This window comes from Rhinatrema bivittatum, chromosome 8 (genome assembly GCF_901001135.1).
Source record: "Rhinatrema bivittatum chromosome 8, aRhiBiv1.1, whole genome shotgun sequence".
NCBI classification, from domain to species: Eukaryota; Metazoa; Chordata; class Amphibia; order Gymnophiona; family Rhinatrematidae; genus Rhinatrema; species Rhinatrema bivittatum.
Window position 1 is genome coordinate 89535567 of NC_042622.1, and position 21311 is coordinate 89556877.

The 21311-nt window shown below is 45.9% G+C and overlaps 1 protein-coding gene across 3 annotated transcripts in view; it reads right to left on the bottom strand.

Annotated features, from left to right (window-relative positions):
- Positions 1-21311, bottom strand: part of CCDC180 (coiled-coil domain containing 180) — a 597826-nt gene that overhangs the window by 370455 nt on the left and 206060 nt on the right. For all 3 annotated transcript variants that reach the window (XM_029611950.1, XM_029611952.1, XM_029611951.1), the window contains one exon: positions 18404-18492. In XM_029611950.1, the coding sequence (XP_029467810.1) occupies positions 18404-18492 (89 nt within the window). The remainder of the gene's footprint in view (positions 1-18403; positions 18493-21311) is intronic.

The following is a 21311-nucleotide window of genomic DNA, read 5'->3' on the forward strand; positions in this document are numbered from 1 at the left end:
CAGGGAATGATGACCCTCCGGAGGCTTGTGTTGCAGATGAGAAGAAGGCCACATAGCGCCCTACACAGCCCCCCACGGGCTGCTCATGGACCACGACAGTGGCATACCAGGAAAGGTGGACGAGGAACCAGGGGTTCAGGACATCAAGGCTGGATGACGGAACATCCAGAACATCAGGATTGGATCACAGAACATCAAGAACATCAAGACTGGATCATGGAACATCAGGACAGGATCACGGAACATCAGGACATCAGCAGAGACCAGGAACGGAACAACGAGGGATCCCACAAAGAACAAGAAATGCCAGCAGGAGTGAAGATGAGACATCCTAGGGAGGACTAACACCTTGCAAAGGCAAGGACAGAGTGAAAGCAGGGCCCTTAAATAGGGCTGAAGATCAGAAGATGCCCAAGGAGGAGTCCAGGTGGGGCCAGGAGGCTGACCCCTTAAATCTAGCTGGAAGACACAGCCCTATCCCTTAGAGGAAGTGGGCAGGACCACGGACAGTGGCCATGCTGCCGCTACTGAAGCACAGGAGCTGGAGCTGGGCCGTGGAGTAGGCCCCAATGCTGGAGGTGGCTCCCTGCCGCAGAAGAGAGACCAAGGGCGGCTCCAGCCTCCAGGAAAGCCCAGGGACTGTGGCCTCTGGGCCGTGAAGCGAAGATGGCATCACCAGCGGCTCTGTGCCACGAAGAGGAGCACTGAAGTCCTTGGCTCCCTGTGAGGCCTCCTGCGGCTCCGGCTGCGGGTGAAATCGTAACAGTTCTGCATAGATGTGTAAGCTATCACATGTTCTCTCATTACCGCTTTCCCAGTTTCCCACAATAAAGCTGGAGAAACATCTCCCTCATCACTTAAAGCAAGATATTCTTACCATTTACCCCACAGAAAATCTTGAAATGCATGGTCTTAGTAAAGCCCCGGGTTCATCCTCCAATCTAAAGCTTGTTGACCACTTTCTCCCACTTCCAAACTTAAAGAAAAGGTGCATGATCAGATAGAAATAATCTCAATTTTTATTTCCTGTACTAACAGAAACAAGCGCTCTGATATCAACAAATAGTCTAGTCTCGAATAACTATTATGGGATTGGAATAAAAGGTATAACATCTTTCCCCATGGTGAAGTATTCTCCAAATATCCAACAGGCCCACCTCTGTCATGACAAAATTTATACCCATGGAATCCTGAGCACACTTATAATATCCAGTCTACAGTCCGCTACAATATTGAAATCACCACCCAGGATCACTTGATATTCAGGAAACCAAAGTAAAACTGTTACAACCTCTGTGAAAAACTCATGAGAATTAATATTTGGGGCATAGCTGATACACAAGGCAATTTTCTACCGCTGAAGACTCCCAAACACGATTACAAAGCTAGCCTCCTCATATGTTACTTGAGGTTCCAATTGGAAAGCCAATTGTTTATGAATTGCCTGGTCCTCCGCTGCAGTTGCCTGCTGGAGCAGCACCTCTTCAACACCATCGGAGCTACCCAACGTCTTTTGTGGAACTTTACTACCTGCGCTACATCGCCTGCTGGCTCTGCTGGCCACGCCCCCGTCTAACAGCATCATCGAGGGGCGAAGCTGATTTAAAGCTCACTGTGACGCCGGAGGGGCAAATTCTTGCCTGGTCCTCCGCTGCAGTTGCCTGCTGGAGCAGTGCCTCTTCAACACTATCTGAGCTACCCAACGTCTTTTGTGGAACTTTACTACCTGCGCTACATCGCCTGCCAGCTCTGCTGGCCACGCCCCCCTCTAACAGCATCATCGAGGGGCGATGCTGATTTAAAGCTCGTGGCGACGCCAGAGGGGCAAATTCTTGCCTGGTCCTCCGCTGCAGTTGCCTGCTGGAGCAGCGCCTCTTCAACACAATCGGAGCTACCCAACGTCTTTTGTGGAACTTTACTACCTGCGCTACATCGCCTGCCAGCTCTGCTGGCCACGCCCACATCTAACAGCGTCATCGAGGGGCGACGCTGATTTAAAGCTCTCGGTGACGACAGAAGCGTCGCACGCTGTGGTGTCGCGTGACGAAGGAGCGGGACAAAGGGGCATGCCCCTTTGTTAGCCCCTTCGTTAGTTCCTGAGCAAGTTCCAGAGTGAAAGCTATTCCTTCGGTGACTCAACATGGAAATCCCGACCATGACTGGTATCGGTAGATATGGCAAAATGACAAAATATCAAAGGAGACACTATACGCAATCAAAAATTTGTAGATCCCTGTTAAAAATAATAACACCTATTCTGACGTTATCCTCTATTATATTGCCGGTGCTAACCTTCTTATATTGCAATGCACAATCTATTAGGCAAATAGCTCCCATATTTGTAGATCTGTTAAATGAAAAAAAGCCAGATTGTTTGTTAATAACTGAATTCTGGATATCCGAATCAGACACCGTAATTGTAAATAGTATATGTCCAAGTAATAATAATGCCTTCTCAGTTTCACGAGTTGGGCGTAGAGGTGGAGGTGTGTTAGCCTATATAAAGTCTTCTCTCAATCCAATAAGAAAACTGATCTCCAATACAGATCCTTTTGAGTTTCTAATTCTGTCAACTAAATTTTTGAACCTGGTCTTAATATACTGTCCGCCAAAAACATTAAATACACACATCAAAATTTTTAGAAATTATTTCTTCTCTAACTTTAAACCTTAATGAGACAATTTTAGTTGGTGATTTCAATTTGCAAGTAAACAGTGATTCCCCTTCTATTTCTGTCACATCTTTTCTAGACGCCATGTCTGGATTAGGCTGGCAACAATTAATCTCTGAATCTACACATATCAAAGTGTTGTGGAGCGCTAGGAGAGCAGTCCACTTACCGGGAGATGTGTGTTCTTGGGCCACGGCTCGACCCCAGAGGAACTCCAGAGGGGTGCCGCTGTAGGCGAGGCATGCCCGAGCATGGGTTGAGCAGGAGCGAGGCTGGACTGAAGACTGGAAATACTGACCCTCCTCCGGACCTGCATGCTTCGGAAGACCAACAACGCAATGATGGTCTTAAGAACAGTCCTCCGACCGTTCCAAGCCCTTTCGGACCTGCCCCAGGGTACGGCAAGAAGCGGCAGGCCGGATGGAGGCCAGGGCAGTGGAGACTGGAACATGGATATTCAGACGAGACTCAGGGACGAGGTACTTGGAAGTACAGACGTAGACTCAGGCACAGGCGTAGACTCAGGAGCGAGGTTCTAGGCTTTCAGAAGACTCAGGAACAAGGTACAAGGCTTGCATCATGAAGCACCCTACTCAGCCCGTCTGTGGGGCTGGTTGTGGACCACGACATGGCTTGCCGCGAGGTACCGAGCATACAGAAGATTCAGGAACAAGGTACTTGGCTTTCAGAGATTCAGGAACAAGGTACTTGGCTTTCAGAAGATTCAGGAACAAGGTACAAGGCTTGCATCATGAAGCGCCCTACTCAGCCCGCCCGTGGGGCTGGTCGCGGACCATAACATGGCTTGCCGCGAGGTACCAAGTGTACAGAAGACTCGGGGACGAGGCACCAGGGTTCAGAAGGGCAAGACCGACTCACGGACTTCAGGATCAGGAGAAGCAACATCAGGCTGGAATTCTGATATCAGGAACAAACATCAGGACTGGAACACAGGTACTGGAACAGGAGACAGACTTTAGGGCTGGCACACGGACATCTGGAACAGCAGGTGAACATCAGGACTGGAACGTAGACAAAAAGACAAGACGAGGAGCTCCAACGAAGAACAGAAAACACAGGACCTTGAAGAAGTGCTGGAAAAAGGACGACTCCTGGAGCGAAGGACAGCAGGATCCCAGGAGTGACCAACTCCTTGCAAAGGCAAAGCTGGAATGGACGCTGAGCCCTTTTGTAGGGCTGATGAGGACAACGCCCAGGGAGGGGTCAGCAGGGGGCCACACCTGGCTGGCCCTTGAAGAGGAGGAGAGAGGCGCGCGCCCGTGCCCTAGGAAGCTGGAGAGCGAAGAGCAAGACAGGCTGGTGGCGTCCCACCAGCCACGTGGAAGGCCCAAGAGCAAAGTAGGCAGCGGGACAGCCCTGCCCCGATGCTGGAGGAAAGGCAGGTAGCTGGAGCAGCTTCCTGCCGCGAAGAAACCAGGTAAGGAGAGAAGAAGGGCTGCAGGCTCCGGCAGGGACGGCCTCCCTGCCGGCCAAGGACCCAGACAGAAGCAGGCACCGGCAGGGACAGCCTCCCTGCCGGCTGAAGACCCGGGCAACGATGAGGGTGACTCCCCGTCATATCGAGGACCCCGGGAACGGCAGCGGCAGTCCCAGCCGCGAGAGAGGACTCCCGGCAGTCAGCCCTGCCGCGCAGGGCAAGAAAACACAGCTCCTGTGCCGCGTCGGGGGGGAGCTGCGTCAGCGGCCCGACTGGCCACGAGAGGTAAGGAGCCTGTCCGTGAGGAGCGCGGGCAGGACCGCAACACAAAGGTAATACCTTAGATTTCGTTTTTTACAACCCCGCTTATATTAATATATCCTCTGCTGATTTAAAAAATCAAGTTCTTCCCTGGTCAGACCATCATTTGATCTCTTTCCCAGCTACTATCAGGAAAACCAAATGCTCCAAAACCCCTGTTAAATAAAAAAAAGGAAAGCCATACCTCCTGATCTTTTCTAAATGAATTTGCATTGAACTTACCTTCATCTTTAGCGGAAAATGTAGACAAATCTGTAGATGATTGGAATCACTCTATTGTTAAGACATTAGATACTGTTGCTCCTCTTAAAATAACAGCGCAAAAAAAATCAAATGAAATATAATCTTCCATGGTACAATAATAAAATACAGCACTTGAAAACATCTCTTAGGAAAAAGTAATGTATCTGGATGAAACTGAAGAATACTAATGCAAAAAATGATTTCTATAGTACTCTAAAAATATACAGGAATGAAGTTAACCAAGCAAGGAAAAGTTATTACGCAAATAAAATAGTTTTGGCAAAAAAAAAATCCTGCTACACTATTTAATATAGTAAAATCTCTAACAATACCTTGTTCAACAATAAATCTGGAAATAAACAACGATATCTGTGAACACATTGTTGTGTTCCGCGGCCGTGGAAGGCCACGACCTCGGTCCCCTACCATGCCCCCGACGGCGACCCGTAGCGGGAAATCCGGGAGAAGCCCCGGATCCGATGCCCTATGCTCCGCATTGATCCCCAGTGCTAGTCGCCGGGTGGGGAGCCATTCCTGCCCCTCCCTCGTGGCATCTAGCGGCGTTTCCTCCACGGAGGAAATCCAAGATGGCCGCTGCCATCCTTAGGCGCGAGGCCGCGCCTCCTTGTCAGATTTAAAGGGACCTGATCCCTTTAACTACACTCACCTGTTTCCTATGAGCCACAGCAGAGGAAGTATAAAAGGAGACTTCCTCTGCTCATTCCTTGACTTGGCAACGTCCTTTGTTCGTCAGGTCTGCTTGCTTCAGTGAGTCTTCCTGTGCTTTGGATCCTCATTCCTGGTTCCTGACTTCGGATTGGCTAACGGCGATTCCTAGTGTGTGACTTCGGATTGGCTAGCGGTGATTCCTGGTGTGTGACTTCGGACTGGCAAGTGGCGATCCCTCGGTATATGACCTCGGACTGGTAGCGGTGACCCTCTGGCACGTGACCTTGGACTTCTTCTGGACCATCATCTCCAAGGGCCTACCTAAGTCCCAGCGGCCCGGATCCCTACAGGCTCCTCCCGGGGGGACCGTGGGCTTCCAGTGGTGAAGACACAGTTCCTTTCCTCGACGTCATGACTCTTCGTCTGCCTCCACAGTTGCTCCAGTCTCCAGTACCGAGGGTCAGCTGGTCACGTCTTCTGTTCCTGCCTCGCCACCTGACGGGAGAACCTACGGATCTTCCTCCTAAGGTATACCATCCTCCCTTCGGCCCAAGGGTTCACAAGCCTGAACATAACACAGATTGCAAACTTTTTCAAAAGAAAGTAAATAATATAACTCAGGAATGCTATTTCCTCATGGATCTCATTGACAAATAAGATTGCTGATGATATTAACCCAATAAAAACTAAAACTTTAAAAATGACTAAATTATCACAGCCTTTGTATAATGAAACCATACGCAAAGCTAAAATCACATTGAGAAAATTTGAGAAACAGTGGAGAAAAAATAAAACTAACCAAACTTTAGGGATATATACATCCCACCTTAACAAATATAGAAATTTGATTAATGATACAAAAAAGAAATATTTTAAAACAAAACTGGAAAATTTTAATAATAATCCTCGAGCTCTGTTCACTTTAGTAAAGAACTTAACTAAAACTTCTATTAATGAATCAACTATCTTAAATGAATCACACTGTAACAATTTTGCGCTATGTTTTAAGAACAAAGTGGGAAAAAATAGTGGCTTCAATACCTAACACTATCAATCAAGATATTAAAATGATAAAAAGAGATATACCTGAATGGTCCACTTTTGATGAGACCTCTACTATTGAAATCGAAAATTTAATAAAACATCTGAACCCTGCCACACATCCACTGGATCCAATACCACCTTCTGCATTGAAATCTTTAGCGTCTGTTATCGCCCCATCAATAGCGACCATTGTGAATCTGTCACTAAAGGAAGGATATATCCCTGAGATTTTAAAAACTGCTATTATTAAACCAATCTTAAATAAAACAAACCTTGACCCAGAATTAATATCTAACTACAGACCAATCTCAAATCTTTCTTTTATATCTAAAATACTAGAAAAAGTTGTGCACGAACAATTATCCGAACACCTAGAGGAAAATAACATTTTGTTTCCGAATCAATTTGGCTTCAGGCAACACCTCAACACAGAAACTTTATTATTATCACTCACAGATACCGTTCTTAAAGGATTTGATACAGGTCAGAAATATATTCTTATCCTTCTTGACTTATCAGCTGCGTTCGATACAGTCAACTACGATATTCTAAGAAATAGATTGAAGGAAATTGGTTTAGCACATACTACTCTCAACTGAATCTCTTCTTTTCTTAATCAAAGATCTTCTCAGGTCAAAATTGGCACCTCAATCTCTGATAAATACGAACTTGATACTGGAGTTCCACAGGGTTCAGCATTATCGGCCACCCTGTTTAATGTATATTTATTACCAATTTGTCATCTTTTGGCAGGCCTCAGTTTGAACTTTTACATTTATGTGGACAATATCAAAATTCTCGTTCCCATAACTGATACCATTGAGCAATCGTTCAAAGAAATAAATATCTACCTTACTGCTATTAAACAGCTATTGACACATATGAAGCTTGTAATCAATATGGATAAAACTGAACTCATTCTTCTTGAAAGAAAATCAATACCCGACAATAAAAAATTCTTCTCACTACCAAATAACGTAAAAATTGAACTAGCTGATTCAGTCAGGGACTTAGGTATAACAATTGATTGCGAATTAAACTTTAAGAAACATATCTCTTTGAAAATAAGAGATGGCTATTACAAACTTTTAGTTCTCAGACACCTTAAACCTCTATTAGACCATAATGACTTCCGGTCCATCTTACAGGCTTTGATATTCTCATCTCTTGACTACTTCTCTTTTGTTAGGACTTCCACAGACAACACTTCGCCCCCTTCAGGTATTACAAAATTCAGCAGCACAGGTTCTTACAAATTGTAGCAAACGTGAACATATTACACCTATTCTGATTCAATTACACTGGCTTCCCGTTACCCAGAGGATCCTCTATAAAACATGCTGCATTATTCATAAATCAATCTATGACCATAAAACAGACTGGTTAAATTTCTCAATTCGCATGCACACACCACACCGCTCCCTAAGATCTGCAAATAAAGGACTTCTCTCAGTTCCATCACTAAATACTGCGCACCTGGATTTAGTCAGAGATAGAGTTATCTCAATAGCAGGTCCTATTTCATGGAAGGTTTGCCAACGGCATTACATCTTGAAAACGATCGTAAGAGATTTAAGAAAGGTCTAAAGACATGGCTCTTTGAGCAAGCCTATGTATCCAACGCATAATTGTAGGTTTTAGTTATTTTATTAGTTTTTAGAGTATTTATTATGATTGTATTTTAGTTTTATGATATTTGAAATTTGTGTTTTAGATACTATATTGTGAACCGTTGTGATGTAACTACGAATGACGATATACAAAATCTTTTAAATAAATAAATAAATATTCTACCTTATCCCAATTACAAACAGAAAACTGTAATTGCTGAATGGTCGGAATTTCACACTACCACACCTTTAGCCATTCAAAAGATTATAGCAAACAAAAGGTATCAAATTCCCCAATAAACCCTTGTTCTGGCACCTTGTTCAAAGATATTGCTGAAATTTGTTCTGATCATTTATGCCAGACAACTAACCAATCTTTAAAATCAGGGAAATTCCCAGACTCACTTAAACAAACATCAGTACTGCCCATTTTAAAAAATAAAACATCATCATTCATGGATTTTTCTAACCTCAGACCTATAGCTTCATTATCTTCATTAGCAAAAACTTTGGAGTCAGTTGTTTTATATCAATTAAAAGACTATCTAGCCGAACACGATATACTAAACCCAAACCAACATGGGTTTAGAAAGGGACACTCCACCAAGACCCTACTTTTATCCTCTTTTGATACTTTTCTAAGAGGATTCGACTTATATACTGATTTCATTGTGATATTCCTAGATATTTCGGCAGCGTTCGATACGCTGGACCACAAAATTTTGATTTCTGTTCTCCAATACATAGGAATTCATTCTACAGTATTAAATTGGTTTGAAAGTTTTCTTACTAATCGAACCTGTCAAATCAACATCGGCTCCTGCTCTTCACAATTCTTCACTCAGTCAACAGGTGTTCCCCAGGGATCGTCATTGACCCCATATTATTCAATATATATCTTCTACTGCTCTGTCAAATTTTATCATCATTAAATGTGCATTATAAAATCTATGCAGATGATAGTCAGCTATTTGTTCCCTATAAATCATCTTGGTCCGAGACTTTCTCTCTGATTCAACTCTATATCAAAACTATAGAACAATGGATGGCTCATAATCGCTTAAAACTGAACACAAAAAAAAATGAAATAATATTCCTTAGCTATATAGAAAATCCCAGTAATGCTCCTCCTGTAAATATAACCTTAGGCTAAGATGTTATTCCAATTACGAAACTAGCACGAAACTTAGGTGTTTGGAATGATACTAACTTATCATTAACTCAACACATATCAAAAACAGTTAAAAACTCGTTTTTTATATTACCCGTATTAAAACGACTTTGCCCTCTTCTTCCGTGATTATCAATCAGTATTGCAGGCACTGATTTTTTCAGGTTTAGATTACTGTAATGGACTATACTTGGGTCTACCTGAAATTGTCATCAGATCCCTTCAGTTGATCCAGAATTCGGCTGCAAGGCTTCTTACAGCTACTCCTATGAAGCATCACAACTCCCCCATCTTACAAAAACTACATTGGCTACCAGTCAAATTCAGAATTCGGTACAAAATTGCCATGATAATACACTCTTTACTATATAATTCAGATTCTATTTGGTTATGCTCTACATTACGAGTATATAAGCCTACTAGAGAACTCAGATCGGCTGCAAAAAAAATTACTAGAAATCCGTCAGTAAAAATGGCTGCTTTAAACATTACTAGGCAAAGAGCCTTTTCGGTGGCCAGCCCCATTTTGTGGAACTCTTTGCCCGATCCTTTAAGACAAATATCCAGCAGAAAAGATTTTAAGAAAGCATTGAAAACTTATTTCTTTACGAAGGCTTTCGGGAAGATTGACCTCTCCCAGTAGCTGTTAATCTAATTATAAATATGGGTATTTTAAACTTAATACTTTACTATCAGGAGGATCTTTAACCATCCTGATAGTCATAATTGTATATCCTTTCTTTCTGCTAATTTTTGTTTAAAATAATAGTTAATTATTTATAGTACTCTTCCTTGATATAGTTTTAAACTTTATTTTATATTGATCATGATACAGATTGTATTTTTATTCTCTGTTTTTATTATTTTATTTTATTTGAACTTTTCAATTTTTATGTTTAATATTATTGTAAACCGCTTTGGTCAATCTTGTATTGGTAAAATGGTATATAAATATTTTAAAATAAATAAATAAATAACCAAATAAATAAATAAATATCGCTACACCCCTTTGCCTTCTGGAGAAGGAAGAATAAAAACATTGGCCTACTCAATCATTTTTCAGTTTAAGATGTTCCAGATCCAAAAGATGAGTTTCCTGTAACATAGCAATACGAATATATTGTTTGCAAAACATAGCTAATAACTTTGTAAGCTTTACAAGGGAATGTATACCATCAACAGTCAGAGTGCAAGCTTGTACCTTATCCATGACTGAGCAAAAAAATATAAATCAACCATACCATTAAGGCAGACCACCCCCAGAATCGAGTGCTGCCCAGACACCGCCCAGCCTCAGCCTCCAGGCCTACCTATTTTTGGGAACAAAATAGTAAATCTTGAAAGGGTATGGCAACAAATTGCTCTCTTCCCTTCCTAAACCCCAAGTTTTTTCCTCAAACTGGACCTCACCCAACCCCGCATCTTCCCATCTACATACATACTCATTCACTTCCCCCCCCTCCACATCACACCCAAACACACAATTGTTGCGCGCCCCGTCCACGTCCGGCCCGCACAAGGGCCTGATCACCTCTCTGGCGACTCTGCAGGTCCCGGGTCGGCCTCCCCAGCGGCAGCTGCGAGCACCTCCAGGCTTCGGCGTCCCGCAGCGGCGGTCGCCGGGCCTTCCACTGCGCATCAGGCCTCATGCCGGAGTTCGGCGTCTCCCGTGGTATTTGCCACGCCCCTAGGCGTGCGCACGCACGCGAACCGCCCGGTCTCTAGGGCCAGTTGCGGGTCCTAGCTCCGCGGCGCACCCTGATTGAAGGAACTACTTAAGGAAGTCCCTGCCTGCACTTCCTTGCCTTGGCAATCGGGTCGGCATTGTATTGTGTGCTAGATTGTCACTGCGTCCTAAGCCTTGTTCCAGAATGTTCCTGTCTCATTCCAGCCTTGGTCCAGGATCCTACTGTTCCAGCCTTGTTCCTGCATCCTACTGTTCCAACCTTGTTCCAGCGTCCTTCTGTTCCTGCGTCTGTCCATTCGTCTCCCCAAGAAGTACCCCCAGACTGTCTCTTGGTACTGACCTTGGCCTGTTCCTCTACCTTCCTATCTGCTGCCTGCATCCTGACCTCTGCCTGCCTTGTGACCTCGTCTGACCTCCGGAACCTGACCTCTGTCTTGCCTGACTACTCCTTGGACTGACCCTCGGATTCTGACCCCAGCCTGATTGACTACGTCTCCTGATTCTGGCTTTGGCCCTTGCCTTGTCATCGACTACGCTGTTCTGGTCTTCCTTGCTCCATCTGAACCTGTCTCGAGTCTGACCGTGCTCCCTTGCTGTCTGTGGGCACGCCTGTCTACCACCTCTCTAGGAGACCCTGCGAGGCCCCAGGGGGACCGAGGGCTTCCAGTGGTGAAGCTTCTCCTAGCCCCTGTCTCCTCCAGTGCTCCACCCCCTGGGGGCAGGTGCTTCCTGGTCCCTACCAGGGAGCCGTTCTCCACTGCCCCAGGACAAGGCTCCACCCCCGAGCGCAACAACAATCATCCAAATATTCCAAGGGACCACACCGGGAATCTCTACCATCATCCTTCCCGGGGTGTACCCATTCAAGCTCCCCACAAAAATTTAACATATAACATAGTCTTGTGCTTTTTCCCCTCTGCCATAAATGTTTAATGGAAAAAAAAAGTCAGATATAAACAACACACAGTGCTAGACTCAAATAGCCCAGTATATCAAGGAACAATATAAAATAAAGGACCATTGGAGAAGTGTAGAATAGCCCAGTGGGACTACCCCAACTACAAAGCTCCTTTATTCTTTATTGCAAATACAGGCAGTCCATGAAAAACGATGTAAAAAATCTGAAAGTCAATATCAAAAATCCGCATGCTGGGGTAGATTTTATAATTTAGCGCGAACGCGTACGGCAGCCTGTGCGCGCCGAGCCGCGCAGCCTGCCTCCATTCCCCTCCCTTCCCCTACCTAACCCACCCCCCTGGCCCTATCTAAACCCCCCCCCCCCCCACCTTTATCGCTGGATTTACGCCTGCTGGAGGCAAATCTGCGCGCGCCAGCGGGCTGCTGGCGTGCCATCACCCGACCTGGGGGCTGTTCTGGAGGGCGCGGCCACGCCCCAGAACGCCCCTGGGCCAAAACCACGCCCACGGCACCGCCCCCGAAACGTCACGTCACCCGCGCCACGCCCCCGAAACGCCACATCACGACTGCCACGCCCCCCGGCACGCCTCTCTATGCAAGCCCTGGGACTTACGCACGGCCCGGGGCTTGCGCACGCCGCCGAGCCTATGCAAAATAGGCTCGGTGCATGCAGGGGGGGTTTGGGGTAGGTTTTCGGGGGGTTCGCGCGTACCCCTTTGAAAATCTACCCCTCAGGCAATAGGCAACAGAAAACGATACCCTTCTGAAGTGTTGCGACCGTCGGTCTTTGACGGCTTCGCCCCGCCTACCTCTCACTACTTGCGGCTCCTCCCACTCACCTTGGACTACTGGCTGCCGTGACATATGTTTTCTGTCCTCTCCGGTGTCCCCGGACCGGCTTTGGTGCTCCCTCCCGCCATGCTCCTCCAAGGTACCTTAGGGCGCGCGCGCACACCGCCCTCATCTTTATTTCCACGTTGGCGCGAACCTCTGGGGCGTCCCCCTGATATGAAGTCACGCTGCCTGGATATTTAAGCCTACAGTATTTGCTAGCTCCTCGAGTTAGCAACGGTAACTCTACGGATGGGATTCACTCTCCGTACCGAAGCTGCTCTGCCACTCCAGAGCTATCTGGAATTCTTACACCCTTCGGGGTTGCTAATGGGGTACCCGCTCCTCAGGGGCCTCTTCTGCTTCTTTCAAGTGCTATCAGGAAACTGGTACTCGCTCCTCGAAGGCCCATGTTCCCTGAGTCGCTACCTGCATCTTCAAACCTTTCTACTTGGAAGACTTCACTAACAGTTTCCATCTGTGAGTACAACTACCATCTATTCCACAGTACTGCTTCACTGGAACCAGGTACTCGCTCCTCGAGGGCCTGCCCTCTGTTCCGGTGCCAGACCTCTCGTCTAGTGGAATCTCTGTTACTGCTACGTGAGTACAATACAACTGAGTCTCTCTGCTCTAAGGGATCAGGTACTCGCTCCTCGAGGGCCTGCTCTCCCTGTCTCGGAGCTTCTCCTAATTCTACCTGGGACTCTGAATGCTTCTTATTGTGTACTCATAACTCTCAGTCTCTTTCCACTACAGCACTGCCTAGCAGAGGACTAGCTGTTCCGGAGTTCTGTGGGAGACCTGCCCAGCCGGGCTCAACATCCACTACTCACTACTGCCACCTCTGGTGGCTTCCAAAACTGTTTAATAAAAGATTCAAATCTGTGTTTGTGTGTCCAGAGTCTAGCCTGACACTGTGGTCCCTCACGGGACTGCCCCCCATGGGCGTGGTCAGCTGCCAGTGTCCAAGGATCCACCCAAACATCAATAACCATAACATGAATGACTGCATCCACGCAAAAGAGAAAGAAAAAAAAATAGAAAACAATGTAGATGCCACTCTGCCTCTTTTAATGACTTCAAGAACTTACATTTTGATTACCAAACTAGATTTCAGTCCCTTATTCCAGCCAGCTGATTCAGGAACGCTTCAGCTTCTGCCTTTGTTGTAAAAACCTGCATTGATCCTTTGTGAAAAACTTGCAGCTTAGCAGGGTATAGTAAGGAAAAACATATACCTCGTTCATGTAGCGCAGAACAGATCAGCACCTTTTCTTTGCACAGCATCGCCTCGTGCGTTGAGAAATCATTAAAGAAAATTAACTTTTGACCCTTATATTCCAAGGATTTTGCTTTTCAGAACACTTGCATAAGCTTAACTTTATGGGCCCAGTTTAAAATTCGGACAGTCACAGGCCTTGCTCTACCTTTGATATCTCGGCAATTTCCCATTCAGTGAGCACATTCACATGCAATTGGGAAGCTATCCACGCTTATGCCCAATTCACGTGGTAACTAGGCCTCAATCAACTCAGCTTGCTCTCATCCACGGACTCTGGCAAACCTACGATTCGCAGGTTGTTCCTTCTGTTTCTGTTTTCCTGGTCACTGAGTTGTTCCTTCCAGTGGGTATTGGAGGCCTGCAGCTCATGAATCTGTTTTTCAGTCTGCATCACTCTATCTTCTTGCTCAACAATGCGCAACTCCGCAGCATCTATTCATTTATTCTGATACTCATCGAGTGCTGTTTGCAATTTAAGGAGCCTTTCGACAAAAACATCAGAAACCGCTTGTGTGATTAATTGAAGCATTTCAGCAGACATTATTGCGCCAAGTTTGTTTCTGTTTACACTTGCTGTGCTGGAGGCCTCACTGATTTTAGCTTTTTCCGGAGTGCTCCACACTGGCTTGATGCTCATACCTCCACCTGGCAAATCACAAAATTCCGTTTCACAGTCTCTAAAACTGTTTAAAACTACAGCAGGTGAGTCTTACCCTGTTTTGTTATCCTTTAAAAAAATCTAGATAAAGCTCGGGGCTGCTGCTGGGGAGGAGCTTGAGAGGAGCTCTTTCCCCACACATTTGTCTAGCAAGCAGCCATAACTGGATGTCCTTCTCTCGCCTTTCAACAGCTGTTTGCCCTACTACTTACAGAGCTTGCCCTTATATCTGTGCCCCTTTTCTGTATATAATTCACATTTATCACACAGTATTTTAGTCAAGCAATCAACCTCTTTTTTTGCAGCCAGGGTCGTGTGCTCGTCTAAGCATTCTTTAGAGCGACAATACAATTTGCAGTTAGGACATCATTGTTGCACACCCGCATTATGTACGCATGTATCTCTGAAACAAAAGTGGCACCGCCTCTTACAATTATGATCGTGCTTGTACAGCATTAGGCTAAAGTTCCAAACGTTTTGCACCCCTAAGAACTTCTTGATTTCTAACAAAGCACATTAATGGTCGCCATGAAATAAAAGAAACATGATTTGGCATATATCAGGCGATCGCTTGTTTTATACATGTTCATCTTCCCTTTCTTGGTGTAATAGATGACATGTATATTGACACCCAGAAGTCGCCCAAAAGCTATAAAATGTATTTCCCTTTCTCACTGCTGTAAGTTTGTTGGGGAAGGTGAGGGATGTTAACAAAGGGGCGAGGCTAGGTCAGGGAAAGGGCTGGTGCTTGATCCAGAAGTGAACACTGATTGGCTGAGGGGGGGTGGGGGGTCAGTGGGCAGGGCTTAAACCGGAAGTAGGCATGACCACCTGTCAAAGCAAAGTTTGACAAGATGTGTCCCCTATAACTACTTATAGCATTGTGAAACACATAAAACAATAATAATCCTTCCACACTGGGATATGTAGATATGTCTCTGTAAGGTCCAGAGATGTCAGAAACTCTCCCATTGTTACCACTATAATGACCGACTTCAAGGTCTCCATCTTGAAATGAGTTGCACCCAAGAACAAGTCAGAAGGATCCCTCCTTTTTGGGCCCTGGGAACAGTACAACCACCTTTAATCTGCGAGCCAACTGAGTGTCGCCTGTATGGCTTCCTGCTTCCTGACTGAGTGACGGGGGAAAAAGTAAAATTATTGGAAACCAGATGGGAGAATTCTAAGGCGTAACCTTCTCAAATGCTTTCTAAGACCCACTGATCTGGACCCACCTCCAGTAAAATTGTAACAAACAGCTGCTATTTCTAGCATTGAACATTGGGTCCCCAAAAACTCAATGCATGCCGCAGGAGGAACCAAATCCCGAGGATCCTTCCTTATCCCTTTTCTTGTTGGACAAAAAGGATTGGAACCTGAGGTTTTACATTATTTGAACCTTCTGGAATCCTGAAATCTATTTCTGTGTAGACAAGATGAGAAGAAGCCCTAGGCTTGTCTTCCAGAAATTTAGGTACCTTGGACTCACCCCAAGTCTTGGCCATTTTCTCAAGGCCTTCCCCATATAACAGTTGCCCTTAAAAGACTATTTAATCAAATTAGACTTGGATATCAAGTCCGCTGACCAATTCCTCAATCTGAGCAGCCTCTTAGCTGCTACAATGGATGCCACCCCTCTTGCAGAAGTCCACACCAAATTAAAGCAGGCATCCACTAAATAGGTTGCTCCCAGCTCCAACTGAGAGGAGTCTTCCGCCACTCCTCTGGTACTAGCTATGCCAAATACAAACCTGATCTTGCCACTATACAGCTGCAAGCAGCAATATGAAGCGCTATGCAAACTGCCCCAAAGGTTGGTTTCAAGACATATTCTATCTTTCTGTATTGCCTGTCATTCAACCAGTATCTTAGAAGTCCAACACATTCATCCTTGGAAATCAAAACCTCTCTCTCTCTCTCTCCAAAGATATCAAGAGATACCACTTGGCCAATGGCTAACACTCCTCCCCCTTAAAATTCACCTCTGGAGACACCTATTCTAGATCAATTAAATCTTTCACCACATGGTGGAAGGGAAAAGACTCAGAAGGCTTAAGAACATAAGAACATAAGAAATTGCCATGCTGGGTCAGACCAAGGGTCCATCAAGCCCAGCATCCTGTTTCCAACAGAGGCCAAAACCAGGCCACAAGAACCTGGCAATTGCCCAAACACTAAGAAGATCCCATGCTACTTATGCAATTAATAGCAGTGGCTATTCCCTAAGTAAAATTGATTAATAGCCATTAATGAACTTCTCCTCCAAGAACTTATCCAAACCTTTTTTGAACCCAGCTACACTAACTGCACTAATCACATCCTCTGGCAACAAATTCCAGAGCTTTATTGTGCATTGAGTGAAAAAGAATTTTCTCCGATTAGTCTTAAATGTGCTACTTGCTAACTTCATGGAATGCCCCCTAGTCCTTCTATTATTCGAAAGTGAAAATTATTCGAAAGTGAAAATAACCGAGTCACATCTACTCGTTCAAGACCTCTCATGATCTTAAAGACCTCTATCATATCCCCCCTCAGCCGTCTCTTCTCCAAGCTGAACAGCCCTAATCTTCCTAATACTAACCATAATAGGAATCTCCATAGACCCTGAAGCCTCCTCCTTCCCAGGGGCATTGTTAGTACTAGGCACAGGGGCCCTGTGCCCAGAGTCTCTTCCTCGATGCCCTCGATGGGTGGAGCAGAAGATGCCCTGCAGGGCCTCTGGCATTTCCTGAAGCTGGCAGCCAAAGAATACATGAAAGGCCACTGGCATTTCCTGCAGCCAGCAGCCAAGGATTCAACCCTGAAGAAACCTTGCTTCCAGGAGGGTTTCTGGGGGTTGCAGAGGAGTTGGGAATGTCATACTATTGTGAGTAAGGATGGGGAGAGGGTGGGGAGGTGCATCTGGAAATATGTATTTGATAGAAGCCAGAACAGGAGGGGAGGGGGTGGGAGCAATCTGCGCCCCTCCTAAAACAAAATCACATTTTCACCATTGTGGGGATGTGTGTATGTGTGTAGGTGGGGTGTTGGAAAAGCTCGGCCTGGTGGGGCCAATATGAAGATCCTCCTCTGCTGGTAGGCTCTTATAGACATCAACTACCTCTCAATAAAAAAAATGTTGCCTTTCCAACTTCTTCCCTGAATCTTCATATTATGAGCCACTGTCCTTGAATTTCCTCTTCAATGGAAGATTTCACCTTCCCATACCTTATTGAAGCTTGTCAAATATTTGTAGGTTTCTATCATGTCCCCCTATACCTTCTTTCCTCTACTGCAAGGGGGGCAAACTACAGCCTATAGGCTATACCTGGCCTACAGTGGCATAAATGTGGCCATCCACAGTGGCAGCATCATTTTCTCCAGCCTGCAAAAGAAAAAGTGACATCTGCATGCTAGTGGCAGTGATGCCTCTGTTGTGGGCCAGGACAAACATCCCCCCTCAGAGTGGCCCACCATGTAGCAGAGTCACCCAATGTGGCTCTTGAGCCAAACTGTTTATCTAACCCTGTTCTAGTGAGTACATTTTAAGCGTCTTATGATTTTCCTGGCAGGATTTGTGTCACACACTCTGTATCATTTTAGTAGCCCTTTTCTGAACTGTCTCTATCCTCTCCTTTTCAAATGATTATTCCTTCTGATTGTGACACTTATCAAAATGAGCAGATTCAAGTACATACACTTATTAAAGTCCATGAACAATGGGAAAATTAGACAGCCACAGAGCTGATTCATCAGAGTTTAATACAGCTCTGTCTGGTTTGTGGCCATCTGGAGTAACTGACTGAATGGGAATGAGCATCCTACTGGCTTGACCCTGAGCCCCATCTTTTATGCACTGTTTAATGATGACACTCACTCTTCTCTGCTGGATTTCTGACACACACTGCTGACATATTGTCTCACACTGGATGCGGATGTTGCTCAGACACTGCACACCGAAATTATCTTTAGAAAAAAAAAGATTGAAAAAGGAAATCAGGGATGTTTTTGGGAAACATAAACCTGCCCTAAATAATTTGGAGTAGGAATGTGTTTCAACATAATAGAAAAAAATATTGCTTCTGAATACCAAATTCTACCACAAATTCTTAAGGCAATTCTCTGGTAGGAGACAAACGTCAGTGAGGAATTTGTCACCACATGCTTTGCATCAATGGCCCTCCTACCTTGCCTGTTCTCTATTGTGGTCTCTAATACATCTGATCGTGGGTCTGGTTTAGCATAAACAAGGTATAATGCTCAAATCTGTAAATATTTTCTTTGTGCTCCATCTAATGGATGGTTACAGCAGATAAACAAATCCAGCCAATCATTACTGCAGAGGTCTAATTAATATGGAGAAATGTATTCCTACCTGATCATTTCTTTTCCTTGAGTCCAGCCAGACTAGAAGAAATGCATGGATTATGCCCACCAACCAGCATATGGAGAAAGAGACTAACAGGTTTGCTGATGTCACTCCATATAGACCTCAACTTAGTCGAAATAATATATTTATTTCTTCCTTTCTATTGGACCTCTTGAAACTCCTTTCTAATCCTCTTACGATCAGAACCCTGGGGCACCACCCCCTGAGGAACTTGAGAGGAGGAGGAGGCTACAGCTTCAGGAACTGTATTCTGCCCCAGGCAAAAGGCCTGATGCAGACACTTTGAAAATTCCACTGATAGCAAAGACCAGGCAGAAGCAGCCATTGAATGGTGAACAGAAGGATAAAACCCTTGCCAACCTCTGGACAAGCTCCTGCAGCTCCTAGAAGCTGAAAAATAACTTCCAAAGGCACAGGAAGTCCCACAATCCGACCTCTCCCCTTCCTGTGAAATTAAGATGGCTCTGCACCTTTCGCAGCAAAAAAACCTTCAGTGGGAAAAGGCTGGCCTGAGGAACTCGCAGCCATAGCCCTCTCTGAGATTGCTGTGTCCAGGTCAAACTCCCTCTAGCTCTCCTCTTGGCAAATTTTACAAAATGTACTTCCCATCGGCCCCAAACAACATGTTGCACAGCCTGAGTACAGCAGCAATTTCTTCCTGCTTTCCTGAATAAACCTCCCCTTCCCAGTGCTCTCACTTCCCAATCCCGACAGGATCTCCAGACTCTGGAACCTTGTTCTGGGGTGGGCTAGTGACCACAGCCGCTTTGCTGAAAGCGTCAATTGCAGCCTGCCCTACTTCCCAAATGCTCTGCTTCAGACTGCCAAATGAACCCAAGGGGAATCCAAGCAAGAAGAGAAACCATGAAAAGCAAAGTTGCTTACCTGTAACAGGTGTTCTATGTGGACAGCAGAACAGCCACACAAGAGTGGTGATGTCATCCGATGGTGCTGATTCAGTCCATTCTCTCTCAATTCAGAGCTTTTTATACTGCTCTGAGCATGTGTGGCAATTCCTGCACTGCTATCACTGCATGACCTTCCTCAGTCTATTTCTTAGTTAATCTCAAGTTCACATAGAGGAGAGAGAGATTGTGTGGCTGTTTGTTTTGCTGTCCATGGAGAGCATCTACTATACATAAGCAACTTCACTTTCTCCATGGGCAAGCAGATAAGATAGTGTAAAGAAAATTCTCATTGAAAGTGTCTTCGGATAGAAAGGGAAAAGCCCCTTTTAAATCCTGTGACAAATGTCAGAAAAGGATTGCTGTGGCAGATCTACATGTTCTGTACCTAAATGCCTTGGACTGGACTATGACAATTTAAACTGTGGCTCAAATATGGCTTTCAAGCTCATTGAAGCAAGGTTGAGCAAAACATCGTCAGAAAATATATTAAGGTTTTTTATCCTCAGAAACTTCTTCAAAAAGAGAATGTTGATGCTGACTGAACCCTTGATGTGTAAACAGCATGGCAACAATACTGTATATGAACCCTGAAGCATCATGTGTTGACGTCCGGAAGTGGATCCTTGGGCCGACCGCCCGAGGGGCGGACGGGAGGCAGACTTCAGAGCCGGAGATGAGACTTCACCTGGAAACCCGAGCCTCCCCCGGAGGAGCCGTTGGAGACCGGGTCGCTAGGGCTTAGGTGGCTTCGCCCTGGAAGTCCGAGGTCCCCCCAGGAGGAGCCCGTAGGGACCCGGACTGCTGGGACTTAGGAGAGAGGCGAGACAACTGGGAAGACCAGGACCGGACCGGAGTCGGGGAGCGCTGCAGGAGACGTAGATGGTGAAACGGACCAGGATCAAGGCAGGCAGCTGAAGACGGAGTCAGTGAAACGTACCAGGATCAGGGCAGGCGGCTGAAGACGGACTTGATGAAACGTACCAGGATCAAGCAGGCAGGCAAGAAGCAGGAGCTGGAGAACTGGAACAGGCTAGGAGGGATGCAGGAACCAGAAGGCTAGGAACAGGCAGGCAGGAACGCAGGAACAGGAACCAGCTGGCAACTATCACAAAGCGACCACGTTGCAAGGCACAGGAGGAAGTCAGACGCCGAGTTAAATCCCCCTCGGCGTCTGACGTCATTCAGGAGGCGGAGCTGGGCTTTCGCGCCGGAGGCCCTTCAAAAGGGCCTCCCCCGCGCGCGAGCCCTAAGGGTGGGTCCTACTCCTCCGGCGGCGTCTCCCTCGTGGGAGCGCTGCCGACTAGGCCGCAGCTGCCGCGGCGTTGTTGCGGACGTGCTGCGCTCGGGGCCCCGGACCAGGTAGGGGGTTCGGTCGCGCTCCTCGCGACCAAAACCACAACAGTACCCCCCCTTTTACGCCCCCTCCGCAGGGACCCAGGTCTTCCAGGGTTATCGTGATGGAATTGAGTCAACAGGGACTTGTCCAG